The 13031-nt window shown below is 34.8% G+C and overlaps 1 protein-coding gene across 1 annotated transcript; it reads left to right on the top strand.

The window, feature by feature from the left end:
* The first annotated feature begins 7844 nt into the window (after positions 1-7844).
* On the top strand, positions 7845-8816 carry LOC132043088 (histone H3.3-like). The gene is made up of 2 exons (XM_059433580.1): positions 7845-8234; positions 8604-8816. Exons 1-2 carry the CDS (start codon positions 8028-8030, stop codon positions 8814-8816), a joined length of 420 nt encoding a protein of 139 aa, XP_059289563.1. The 5' UTR covers positions 7845-8027.
* Positions 8817-13031: the final 4215 nt, after the last annotated feature.

Genomic DNA, 13031 nt, shown 5'->3' with positions numbered 1-13031 from the left:
TAACAATTAGTTGTTGGATTTTGATCACCTAGTGCTTAATTTGATATTTTACCCCCGAGTTTCCCATTTTGACCTTGTGGGCCCTGTTTTCCCAAATTCTAGGGTTAGTTTTGACTTAAATTGAATGATAGCAATATTAGTATCGATCTTCATGATTTCTAACCTAGATTTCGAATATGCCTAGACTTCTTTGATCTTGAGGCTCAACGGAAGGGCAAGGCAAAAGAGTGATTGTTGGTGTTGTTGTTCGGCCATCCAGGTAAGTTATGGCTTACCCTTGGTGAGACTTCGTGTAGTGAAGCATATATTTAGATTATATTGTTGGAGAAAGCATGTAAACCTTCGGGTATGAAGTTGGGTTGGATATTGCCTTAGGTTGGGCCCTGTTGCGTGATTGGGGCTAGCCACCCCGTTGTGTTATGACTTGATTGATCTATTGTGTTAGCTTGATGCCACGTGTTGTTAGTAGATATTGGGAATTGTTGTTACATCTTGATTGTGATATGGTGGTACCTTACTTTTAACGTTGATATGAGGATAGAGTTTCGTATGACCGGTGTAGTTGTTAATGATATTGTTGGCGTACCCATGTTGGTACTTGTGACACTGATATATTATTGGCGTACCCATGTTGGTACTTGTGATACTGATATATTGTTGGCGTACCTATGTTGGTACTTGTGACACTGATATATTGTTGGCGTACCCATGTTGGTACTTGTGACATTGATAAGTTGTTGGCGTACCCATGTTGGTACTTGTGGTATTAAGCTGATTCTTAATGTTGACACATGCATTGAACTCATTCTCATTCTTCATGATATACTGTTGATACACTGTTGGTACTTGATGAAACATTGTGATGAGCTTGGCTCGGTTTTTAAATGAGAGTGATGTGAGAGTTCGATATCCTATGTTAGTCCCGGAATCATGGATTGAGTGAGTACATGGACCCTGCGGGTCCCCCAGGGTGGTGCCGGTGAGAAACCCCCTGGGGCAAAGATCTGGGTCTCGTCTATCTGTTGGGCAAAGATCCGGGATGAGTGGCACTTAGACTTCGCGAGTCACCTTGGATTATGCTACTGAGACTTCGATACTTCCGTCCGGAGTACATGTGTACACTGCATTGCATTGCATCGGCATTCATACATCATTGTATTGCATTGCATCTTGGCTCATATTGTGACGATCTGGTGTTATACTTGTGTTGTTGGATTTTCGGATTGAATATATATTGAGACTTGACATACTTGGGTTTAGATGCTTCAACCTAGGCGATGACGGATACTAGATTCTAATTGTGTTTGACTTATACTTGTTAATTTATCTGCCTATCCTGCTTTATTGTCTGAATTATGTTAGCTATACTTAGTCGACCGATAATACCTACCAGTACTGTGGTTTTGTACTGATCTACACTTGCTGAATTCTTTTATGAATGCAGAGTGCCAGGTGGGTCTTCCTCCGTCTCCCGTGGCTGATAGTCGCCATCAGCTTAGCATCGAGTTTCCAGGGTGAGTACGAGTCGTTCGCCGCCTTGAAGACTCCTCTTATTATTATGTCTTACTTTTCTACTCCGAGACATAGACAAATTGATGTATCAAAGATATTCCAGACTTGTATAATTTCATTTAGACGCTATTGTATGACTTAGACCAGACCCTGAGGGTATTTTCCTTATTTCTGCACTATTTCTATATATATTATTGTGAGACTTACGTAATTATTCCTTTCTGCTTGATTGATTTATTTAATTATGTATTTACTTATCGTTGGGTTGATGGTTCGCTTACCGAGGTGGGAAAGGTAAGTGCCCGCACGATTTGGTCGAAATGGGTCGTGACAATATTCAATGTTCTAAGCTAAAAGTCAAAGTATAATAGCTGGTAATAAATAAAACCCTACATTGGACTATTTATAGGTTTCAAAAACATAAAAATTACAGAATTGCACTTTAGTCCCTAACGGCACTAACTACAATCCGTAATTCAAATTACGAGCCGTAATTCATTTTATGGTTTTGCTTTCCTGCTGAGACTTGGACAAAATCACCATCAAATTTTACGGCCCGTAATTCATTTTACGAACAGTAATCCACTGACCGTAATTCTTCATCTCCAAAACTTGTCTCTCTGTTTCTTGTCATATCAATTTTTACGTTTTGAATTACGGACCGTAACACTTGTCCGTAAAATTTGATATTCTTTTCTGCACATTCTGTTTCAGCTTATCCTTCATTACGCTCCAAGATTACGGACCGTAATGCAAATTACGGCCAGTAATTCTTCACAAAGGCAAATTCTGCAACTTTTCAGTTTTTGTCCTTTAAATGCTTACCTACCTACAAAACATTAAAAACGTATTAAAACGACACTGACTTGCTTGAAAATAAGTATAACTTAAGGTCAAAAAGCATCAAATGTGCCATAATTTCACGGCACATCACCCAACCCTTAGGCGAACCCTAATTCAAGACAAGTCCAAACATGCAGAAAGTAAAGTAAAATAACCCAAGGTACTTAATAGTCTTAATAATAATCAAATAGAAATATGTCTAAGTCAAATCCACTCCCCAAAAACTGGAAGTCACAAGTACAAGAGCTACTAATCTGAATACAAGTCTGAATAATATAAATACTGTCTGAAGTAATGAAAGACAAAAAAAAAAAAAAAAAAAAAAAAAGAGAGAGAGAGATAAAAAGGAGCCTGGCACCGTGGAACCATCATCGGCTCACCATAAACTACAAAAGAAAACTCTAAGGGATCTACAAGCCTCGATCTCCACTCGTACCCCGAACCTACACACAATAGGTGCATCAAGTGTACAGTGAGTACGGGAAGCACGTGTATCCAAAGAACATTGTTGATCGACCCTAAACTATAGCTATGACGAGGATGGTACTTCCGATACTCCTCTTCTTGCTTAGTTAGTTTTAAGTCCAAAGTTTATAAGCATTCAATAGGAAAAGAAGTATCCACATCTAAAACGATGTGTGAAGTCCATTCATTTTTAAGTATAATCGTAAATATTCAACCTTTCCATCAACCAGGACAAGTATAGGTATAAGATCCAATCTTTCGACCAATTAGGACACATATGGCATGAAATCAAGTCATACAAGCATAGATGGCATGAGATGCAAAGAAAATGCAATGCAAATGAGTAATATGCAATGCAATATCCATATGTTCCTGTATACACACGCTCATGCAGTAGGTTTCACGTGACCCATGAGGGACTCATGAGGTCTATATACCCACCCGGAATACCAGATCACTCGGGTACCAGCCAATAGGCTATAATATCATCATTACTCCGTCCATGCACCATATCCAATATCTTGCCTCTTAGGCCTCTGCTCATAATTCATCAAGAAAATGTCAATAATATCATGAAAGTATGAAATAGATATGCGTACACCATGCAAATGCCTAAAATCAAGTTAATATCAAGTCTATCTGTCTTTTCATAGTTTAGACGAGATGTGGAGTGATGAATGCAAATCAAGTCAATATTCACAAAGTATTCAATCAACTATGGCCATCTAGCCCAAATAAGCAACAACTATACCAACCTAATGGATTTATCCACCATCTTCATGGCCTGAAGGCTAAACACATAATCTCTGACACTTCGCATAATCCTTTCACATTTTAGTTACCCATACAAGGACAAAGGTACCTGCACAAGTGCTCATCACCTCACGAGCAGGGGACTCTAATTCCCCATTACGCCTCTTAATCATATTAACCAACACACAACACTACATAAAGGGTCCAAATGAAGTCTCCACTTGCCTGAATCCGAAGCCAAAGAGTGTCACTCCGCGGCCTTTCCGTTCCTCTGAGCTTCCGAATGAGCCCAATCTATTCAAATATGATATTTACATAAGAATATGAGTCTATCGATACCTATATTTTCATATAAAGGATTCGGGTCCAAAAAGTCAACCCAAAACTCTGTCCCATACTCTGAAGGTCAAAATTGTAATTTTATTGTAAAATCCGATTCAATATAGTCAAATTATTACTCTACGAGGTTAAACGAATCAAACGACACCCATATTGTTGTACTTTAGTCTGGAATCCAAAAATAAACCCAAAAAGGTAATCCCGAGCTCCTAAGGGCAAAACTTGAATTTTGACTTAAATTCACCTTAATCATAGTCTAATTAGTCATATCCCAAAAAATCATGAAGTTTCTAACCACAAATGAATCCTCAATTTCATAAATCTCAATAAAAATCATTTCCATGGAAACCCTTAATTTATTACTTTGAAATCATGAAAAAAATTATTAACTAATGGATCGAATCATTAATAAACACTTAGATTAAGGTTAGGAACTTACCCCAACGAAGAACTTAAAATTAGCACTTGAAATCTCTCAAATCCAAGCTCTATAGTTTCTAAAATGGGTTTAGGAAGGTGAAACTCGAAATGGGGGGTTTTAAATCTGTCCAGGCCTGATCTCCTCTTCGCGAATGCGGCCCATTACCATGAACACGACCCTACCCGGCCCAGCCCATAGCGAATGCGACGTGTCCATCGTGATCGCGATGGACCAATATGGTCCGACCCAAACCCCCTTTTCCCTTATGCGAATGCGATGGAGAGGTCGCAATCGCGACCTTCCTGAACCCATCTCCTCGCGAACGCGAGATCTCATATGCAAACGTATAGGAGGAAACTGGAAACTGCTGAAACCAGCAAAAGTCATATTTTTCAAAATCCAATCAAACACCAAAACTCATCTGGACTCCCCCGGACGTAAATAAAATATGCATTTACCATAAAGTACGCTAATTACTTACTCGCACACTCGAAATTCCCAAAAGAGGTCACCTTGACCCAGGATTGACCAAGGTCAACTCCAAACCATCAAAATCCCATGTTTCCAACCAAAGACCCGAAACACACCCGAACGTGTCGGGACCTAAACCAAAGGTCCGACTAAGTCAAAAATCACATTTCGGACCTAATGGAATTAACAAAATCTCAAAAATGATGCATTTACCCCTAATGTTGACTTTAGTCAAACATCTTCATTTCCTTAACTTAGGAAACTCCAATTCCACTAAAACTAATCCAAAACCTGCCTGATTGCCTAGGGAATCACATCACCCATTTCTGCAAGTCATAAATACCGAAATGAAACTATGGGAAGGGTATTTTGGAGAAAATAAGGCAAAAAGCTCAAAACGACTAAGCGAGTCGTTACAGATGTATTTTTGGTCATTTTTATGTTGTGTTTAGAAAGTTTTACAGTGTCCGCGTAACAGGTGAGATATTATGATACAAAAATATAAACTTCTACCCTGCGAAATCTAAACTTATGCCACATGAAAATTTTTGAAGGGCAAAAATTAAATACCACAAATTTGTGAGGCGAAATTAAAGACCACCCCAAAGTAGGGGCAATTGTGCGAATGACTCCGTTTTTGGGTTGTTTGGTCTTTAATTTTCTCTTTGGGCTTGTACTGATGGGCCTATGTTGATATATGTATTATATTAAGGGATTACTACATAGCATAACTCACATTACTACATATTTATATTTAGTAGCTATAGTTTAAAATAATTACATTCCATAACTAATAATTATATGTTAAATACATCTTATAGCTATATATATATATATACAAAGTAAAATACCCCATCATCACATTATTCACTTCCAACCCAATCCTCCCATCTCTCTCTCTCCCCTCCCCCCCACCCAAGCTCTGTTGCCGACCACCAAGATCTGCTCTGCCGCCGAGGAAATGGTATCAGCTGGACCTTTTTCAACCCATCAAGATGCCATTCATGCTGCCAGCCATATCTGGTTCAACAAGGTTACTTATATTAATACTGCCCAATTTCCACTTTACGCATGTTAATTACTAATTGATTTATATCAATTGAATTGATCAAGTTGATGTAAATGGGTGGCTTCAAGCTTTTTGCCGCCCATCCACAAATTGGTCAAATCCCTTCCCAAAATCACAAACCCCTACGACCACCACGACTTTCTCCGACTCAAGCGAGCTTTTACGATCGCATCCGGTCGTATCTTCGGCCGATTTGATGGGATATACACCGTATCCGAAAATCACCTTTCTTTTTCGTTGTATTCATTAATTTTTTAGCATACAATTCATTGTATTCATTAATTTTTTTCGTTGTATTTGTTGTATATTTATCGTGTGTACAATATTTTTCGCTTGTTTTTGTTAATTTTTTGGTGTATCTATGTTGTATACGATTTTTTCGCTTTCAGTATTTGTTGTATACATATCGAAAAATATGATGCATTTGTGTAATTATTGGTGTATATACATTAAGTTTTTTACTTGTTGTATTCAGGAATAAAATAAGCCAATTTACGAATACAGATAATTATTTCATGAATACAAAGGAGAAAAAATTATTTTAGTCATGAATACGAATAAAAACAAAAATTGAATACAAACAAAAAAAATGAATACAAAGAAACAAAAAAATAGCTACAAACTGTAAATAAGCAAAATATTGCTATGCCAGATTTTTAACCCTTATAATGTAGTCATTTATGAAATTTTCCCTTATATTAATGGCCTTTAAATAAATAATTCGGTAATGTGTATATAACGAATACCGAAAGGTACTAATGTCTTGTATCGAACCCAAACATCGTAATTCTGAAATTGTACTCCCAAAGAATTATCAAAATTTCTGGTTCGATTTAGTTCGGTAATTCAGTTTTCAGTAATTTATAGGGGTGGGCATAAACACCGAAAATCGAAAAACCGGACCGAACCGAATTAATTCGGTTTTTCGGTTCGGTTTCGATTTTTTTTTTAATATCAATTTCGGTGTTCGGTTCTGGTTCACCGGTTCTTCGGTTAAACCGAAGTTTTTTTTTTTTTTTTGAAAATTTACTACATGAATACAATTTTTTTTTTTGGGAAAAAAACATAAGTAGACAATAATATTATAATATTTACATACTCTTAGCAACTAAATGTTATTAAACATTACATGGCAGGTTAAGTGTTTTATAGTAAATCAAATTGCTATATATAAGGAAACCCTTGTACGTGAATAACTCCAATACCTATTTGTTGTTCATAGTATAACTCGTTTTTATACAATTTCATACTTCCTCCTTATTCTTAAGATTTTTTCCACTGTTTTTCTTACCTTTTCTTCTTCCTCCTTATTCTCAACTTCTTTCATTGTTCCATAAAAATAAAATCTCGGTTATTTAACACTACAGATATTGAACACAAGTATAATAATAATTTGAGTGTTGATTTTTATTATATATAGTACAATAAAAATGTTATACATAGAATAATATTCATATAATTTATTTCACCTATTATAATAAATTAGATATAACTCACATAATTTGATTATACACTATATAAAATTTTATATACCTCGTATGATTTTATTATACGTTGTATAATACATTATATTTTGTATATAGAAGATATTATCTTGTATGTGTGGATGATCACTATGGTTGGATTCTAAAGTCATCAAACCTTCAAACATTTGATCTAGCGTAAACCTCTGTAACTCGAAGCAATCAAGAAGGAAAAATGGAAATAAATGGAGAGATGTGTAATTGCTAAAAAAAAACCGAATTAGAAAAACCGAAACCGAACCGAACCGAACTGAACTAATTCGATGCGGTGTTCGGTGTCCACTTTCAAAAAATCGAAACCGAAAAACCGAACCGGACTTTGAAAAAACCGAACCGAAAAACCGAACGCCCACCCCTAGTAATTTATGCCCAGCCCTACTCGGTACTTAGTCTACTCCTTAAACAAAATCTTGTATCATATTAATATCCAAAAAGCAGATGGAATGAAATTAAATTTGCAGATGAAGAAACTAAATTCCATATATAGAAAATCTGTAATAGATTTCCTCGAGTTCTCAATAAAAGATGTCTTCTCAGAATCAAAATGTACTGTGCTGCTTCTTCACCTTCTTCTTCCAAAATTTCAATCTTTTCAACAAGCTTCAATTTCAGTAAAATTCAAGAAAATTAGATGGCTCGTACTAAGAAAACAACATGTAATTCCATGGGAGGCAAGATTCCAAGGAAGCAGCTTGCCACTAAGGCGGCCCGTATATCTGCCCCAACAACCGGAGGAGTTAAGAAGTCTCACAGATACAGACCTGAAACTGTTGCTCTTCGTGAAATCCGCAAGTACCAAAAGAGTATTGGGCTCTTGACCAAGAAATTGCCATTTCAAGTTGATCCAAGGCTCTTTCGTTCTCGGATCGATCCCCTGGCTCTTCTTCAGCCGCGGGAAAGCTTGGTTCTGTCGAAGAGCTAACACCCCTTCCAGCATCTCCGCCGTAAAGAGGAATGGCCTCCTTACTATCAGCAAGCTGCCACAGGCGATGAACTGCTTCCGACTTCTTCATTCGATTTGTAGCCATACCATATAGAGTGAAAAATGCCTTTTAGTGGGAGTAGCTATATTCAAGCGCCTATTCCTCAGTGAAAGGAAATGCTACTCAGGGATCAAAAAAGAAAGCTGGTGCCTCATCAGAAAGACTTGGTTCGTAGAGTGGAGGCCATTCCCCAAGATATTGCTTTCTTGCTCCTCTCCTTAGAGAGGCTTGTTCGTGAAATTGCACAAGATTTGAAGCCTGATTTGCGTTTCCAGAGTCATGCTGTTTTGGCCTTGCAGATAGCAGCTGAGGCATTTCTTGTGGGATTGTTTGAAGACACAAATTTGTGCGCCATTCATGCCAATCGTGTAATAATCATGCGCAAGGATTTCCAACTTGCTAGAAGAATTAGGGGGAGAAAGATCTTAGAATGCTAGATCTTCTTTGTCGTTGCTTAGATTGCTAAAGCCTTATTTGCAATATGTGTTGCTTTTTGCTTCTTTAGATATTCATATCGATAGTTTATAGATATGAATGGATGTGAATTACTGGATATTTGCAATAACCCGTGAATCCTTTTCCCTAATTTAAACTTTTCATAGGTTCATTTTGTGTTTTATGACTTGCAGGCAGTGGCCGAGGCAGGATTTTTATTGAGAATGTTCAAGATAGACAAAAAAAATTGATACCTTCTTGATTTCTTAAGAAAATTACTTATTTTGGAACACATTTAAAATGTTAGAAAATCACTTAAAAAGGAACAGAGGGAGTAAAAGATTTCATCTTCAGAAAATGGAATCTTCATAGTTTAGTCCTATGCATGAAAAAAAAAAATCATATGGAATGGAATTCTTCAATCTATCATGAATATTCGATAGTAAAATCTATAGCCTTTACATAAAGTTTGTTAAATTTGCAGGGGAACACCTAAAGTTAAAGGAAGAAATAAATTCACAACTTTGTTCTCTCTTTCAAAACTGAGTTCTAAAGCTAACAGTAGGATATATAGGATTTTAAATGTTGATGGAAATCATATATAAGTTTGAGATGTCCAAAGTACCTTCTTGAATCGAAAGGCACCATGTATTTTAAATTTATTAGTTAATCAAGTGGGAAGCGAACAAAAAGACACATTTTAGAATATTAGTAGGCTATATAATATCAACAAATTTGAATTGATAAAAAAGGAAAAGGGTCAAATATACCCTGTACTATCAAAAAAAAGTTAAATATACCCCTCATTATACTTTCGGTCCAAATATACCCCTATCGTTATACAGGGGCGGACCCACATGGTCTCAAGTGGATTCATATGAACCCACTTGTCAAAAAATTATAGTGTATATATATGTATATTTATTCAGTTTTTGAAACAATAGACGTCTATATTTATTTTTTGACTCCACTTTAACCAAGTGCGATGGTCAGCCCAGTGGCTAGTGGGTTCAAAAGTTTCTGAGTGGTCGCGAGTTCGAAACTCATCCACAACAAATGAGTGATCTTTTTTTCTTTTAGTCATTTAAAATTAAAATTTCACCACACAAGTAATATTATAAGTATAACCTGTGAGCAGCATTCATCTCTTACTCCCTTTTCCAAATTTTTTTCAATTTCTAATATAATAGAACTTAAAATAACAAAAGGACCCAAATCCCAATCTAAAAAAGTATTGAAAAGTGAAATCCCCAATCCCAAACCCCTGCTCGTCTCTCTCAAGTCTCAGCTAAAGCGAATTTCATCATCAAGTTCGGCTCTTTCATCAACACAACACCAAACATCGATCAAGTTCGCCTCTTTGTCCTTTACTCTGTACTTTCAAATAAATAAAATTATTGTGCCTGTTTTTTATTTTTTCACTTGAGAAAAACCCTACCACTTGAAATTGAAGAAAATTTCAATTGATTTTGGGATTTTGGATGCTGAATATAAGCATGTAATGGAAGGAATAGGTAGAATGAAAACAAAGTTTTCATAATAAAATAGTTCTCAAGCATGATGCCATTTTTTCTACAGTTACACTAAAACTCTATAATAGAATAGAAGAGTTAATGATAATGAACCTTTTTCCTATGTCTTTGCTTTTCCTTGCTGCCTCTCTATTCTGTTATATTGAACCCGCTTGGTGAAAATCCTGGGTCCGCCACTGTCGTTATACTGTTAATCCAAATATACAGCTTCCATTATAGTTTGGCACAATTTTGCTTTTAATTTTAATAGAGGGACACGTGTCAAGCTCAAATTTAAATAAATCACCCCTAATTTTAAATACCCGATTCCTTTAGAAACCATCCGTAATATAACCCATCCCCGACCCTTACTTCCACCTTTCATCTTCCTCCATCCCACCCTTTGCTTTTCTCTTAGCAGCTCATTCCTTTAGGGCATCTCCAACCCATTGCACCATTTTTTGCACCAAAAAAGAATATTCCTTTTATATTCTTCTCTCTCTTTTATATTATATTATTTTCTTTTACTTAAATTTTATTTTTAATTTCATAAAAAAAATCCTTTTTTTTTCTTTTTCTTTTTTACATATCCATCCCATGTAATTCATAATCCTTTTTATATAATCATTTAATATAAAATTATTTTATACCATAAAATTTTAAATAATATAAATTGTAAGCAAATATTATACGTTATATATATTAATCGATAATTCAAATAAAAGTGAAATCATTGATAAAATATAATTAAATAAATACTATTACATTAAGGTAGAATTTATTTTAATTTCTACATAAATATTCAACTTCCATGATTAGTACGTTGCTCCCATAAATGCTCTACTAATGCATTACGAAGTGCAAAATGAGCATCTTTGTTCCTAATTTTTTGTGTCGAGCTAAAAATTGTTCAAATCGATAATTTTCATCTACTACCATTTCTACATCGTTGAGCTGGACCTTCCCAAGCATCTTGAATTGGTACATTAAGATCACGCTCATCCTCGATTATCATGTTGTGCAAAGATAATACATGATGTTAATATATCATGTAGCACTTCTTTCTCCAAAAACGCGACGGCCCTGCAATAATTGCAAAACGAGATTGCAAAACTCCGAATGCACGTTCAACATCTTTTCAACATGATTCTTGTTTCGTCGCGAAATATAATTGTGTTATATATTCGAAATTATTATGTTATTGAACATTGTGTTATTTATTAACAACATATTATATTTTATATTTGCGCTTTTCATTTTTGTGATGGTTATATTTTTTAATACAATTATAACTTATAATAAAATTAACTTACAATTTTATATAAAATAATATATACGAAAATTAATTTATAAAACTTACACTCCAAAATTAAGATGTAAAATTAATATTATAAGATATTACATAAAAAATAATTAGGTATATTAGGAATCTAAAATTATAAATTAAAATTTATAATATGTTAAATTAAAAGTGTTATATAATAATAAAAAAATAATAAAATATTAATGAATAGTAATGGTGTAGATAAATAGGTATATTAGGAATCTAAATGTAAAAATTAAAATTTATAATATGTTAAATTAAAAGTGTTATATAATAAAAAAATAATAATAAATTATTAATGAATAGTAATGGTGCAATGAATAGTGTTGCACAAATTTGGTGCAACACTATTCATGCACCAAAATGGTGTAAAAAATAGTGCAAGGTTGGAGCTCCAAAACACCATTTTTTGCACCAAAATAGCATTTGGTGCAAGGCTGGAGATGGCCTAAGCTCACTAGTGTTTGGCGTGTATTTGCAATCCTAAGACAGAATTATTGATGAGATATTCACAGTTATGAGATGCATTGCCATTATTTGGGCATTTCACTTTCTTATCCTATTATTCAGGCATATTCCATCTAAGATTTGACTGTATATTTCAATTTTAGAAAGCTAGACTGTTTGAGTGTGTTCTCTTTGTTATAGGAATTTTTCTATGTTTTGGAAACTTTTATAATTTAGTGTAATGTACTCTCTCATCCATTGTGTCCTCATCAGCCAATGCATTTGAGAAACATCTGATGCTTCCTTTTTACAGTCAAAACCATGAGAGACGAGAATATGTTGTTAGGACATCACAATGTAATGTTACTATAATTAGTATTTTTCTTTTTCTGCTTGCAGTCCACAAGCCCGTGACTTTTATTTTATCTGATCAAGTTGACTAGCTAATTGGAGGAATGAGTCGCTGGAGAGAAAAGCAAAGGGTGAGGTTGGAGAAGATGAAAGGTGGAAGTACCGGGTCGGGTATGGGTTATATTAACGGGTAGGTTTCTAAAGGAATCGGATATTTAAAATTGGGGTGGGTCATTTAATTATGTGCTTGACACGTGTACCCCCGTTAAAATTAAGACAAAATTTGTGCCAAACTATACCGGGAGTGGCGGGATATATTTAAACTGAAAGTATAACGATAGAAATATATTTGGACGGAAAGTATAACGAGAGGTATATTTAATCCTTTTCTAATGATAGTACAGGGGTTTATTTCAATTTGAATACTTTTTTAGAATTGAATTTATATTTTTGAAAAAGATAAATATGATAATCAACTTTTAGATACCAGCTATTACTTAATTTCTTAAAAAATCGATTCAACTGTTGAAGTGGATGAAAGCAGTACTTAAGAAGCTTAAAACAAGAAGAAACAAGAAAATAAA

This window comes from Lycium ferocissimum, unplaced genomic scaffold, assembly GCF_029784015.1.
Source record: "Lycium ferocissimum isolate CSIRO_LF1 unplaced genomic scaffold, AGI_CSIRO_Lferr_CH_V1 ctg2090, whole genome shotgun sequence".
NCBI lineage: Eukaryota > Viridiplantae > Streptophyta > Magnoliopsida > Solanales > Solanaceae > Lycium > Lycium ferocissimum.
Note: the sequence above shows the minus strand (reverse complement) of the source record. Positions and strands in the feature narration are given on the sequence as shown.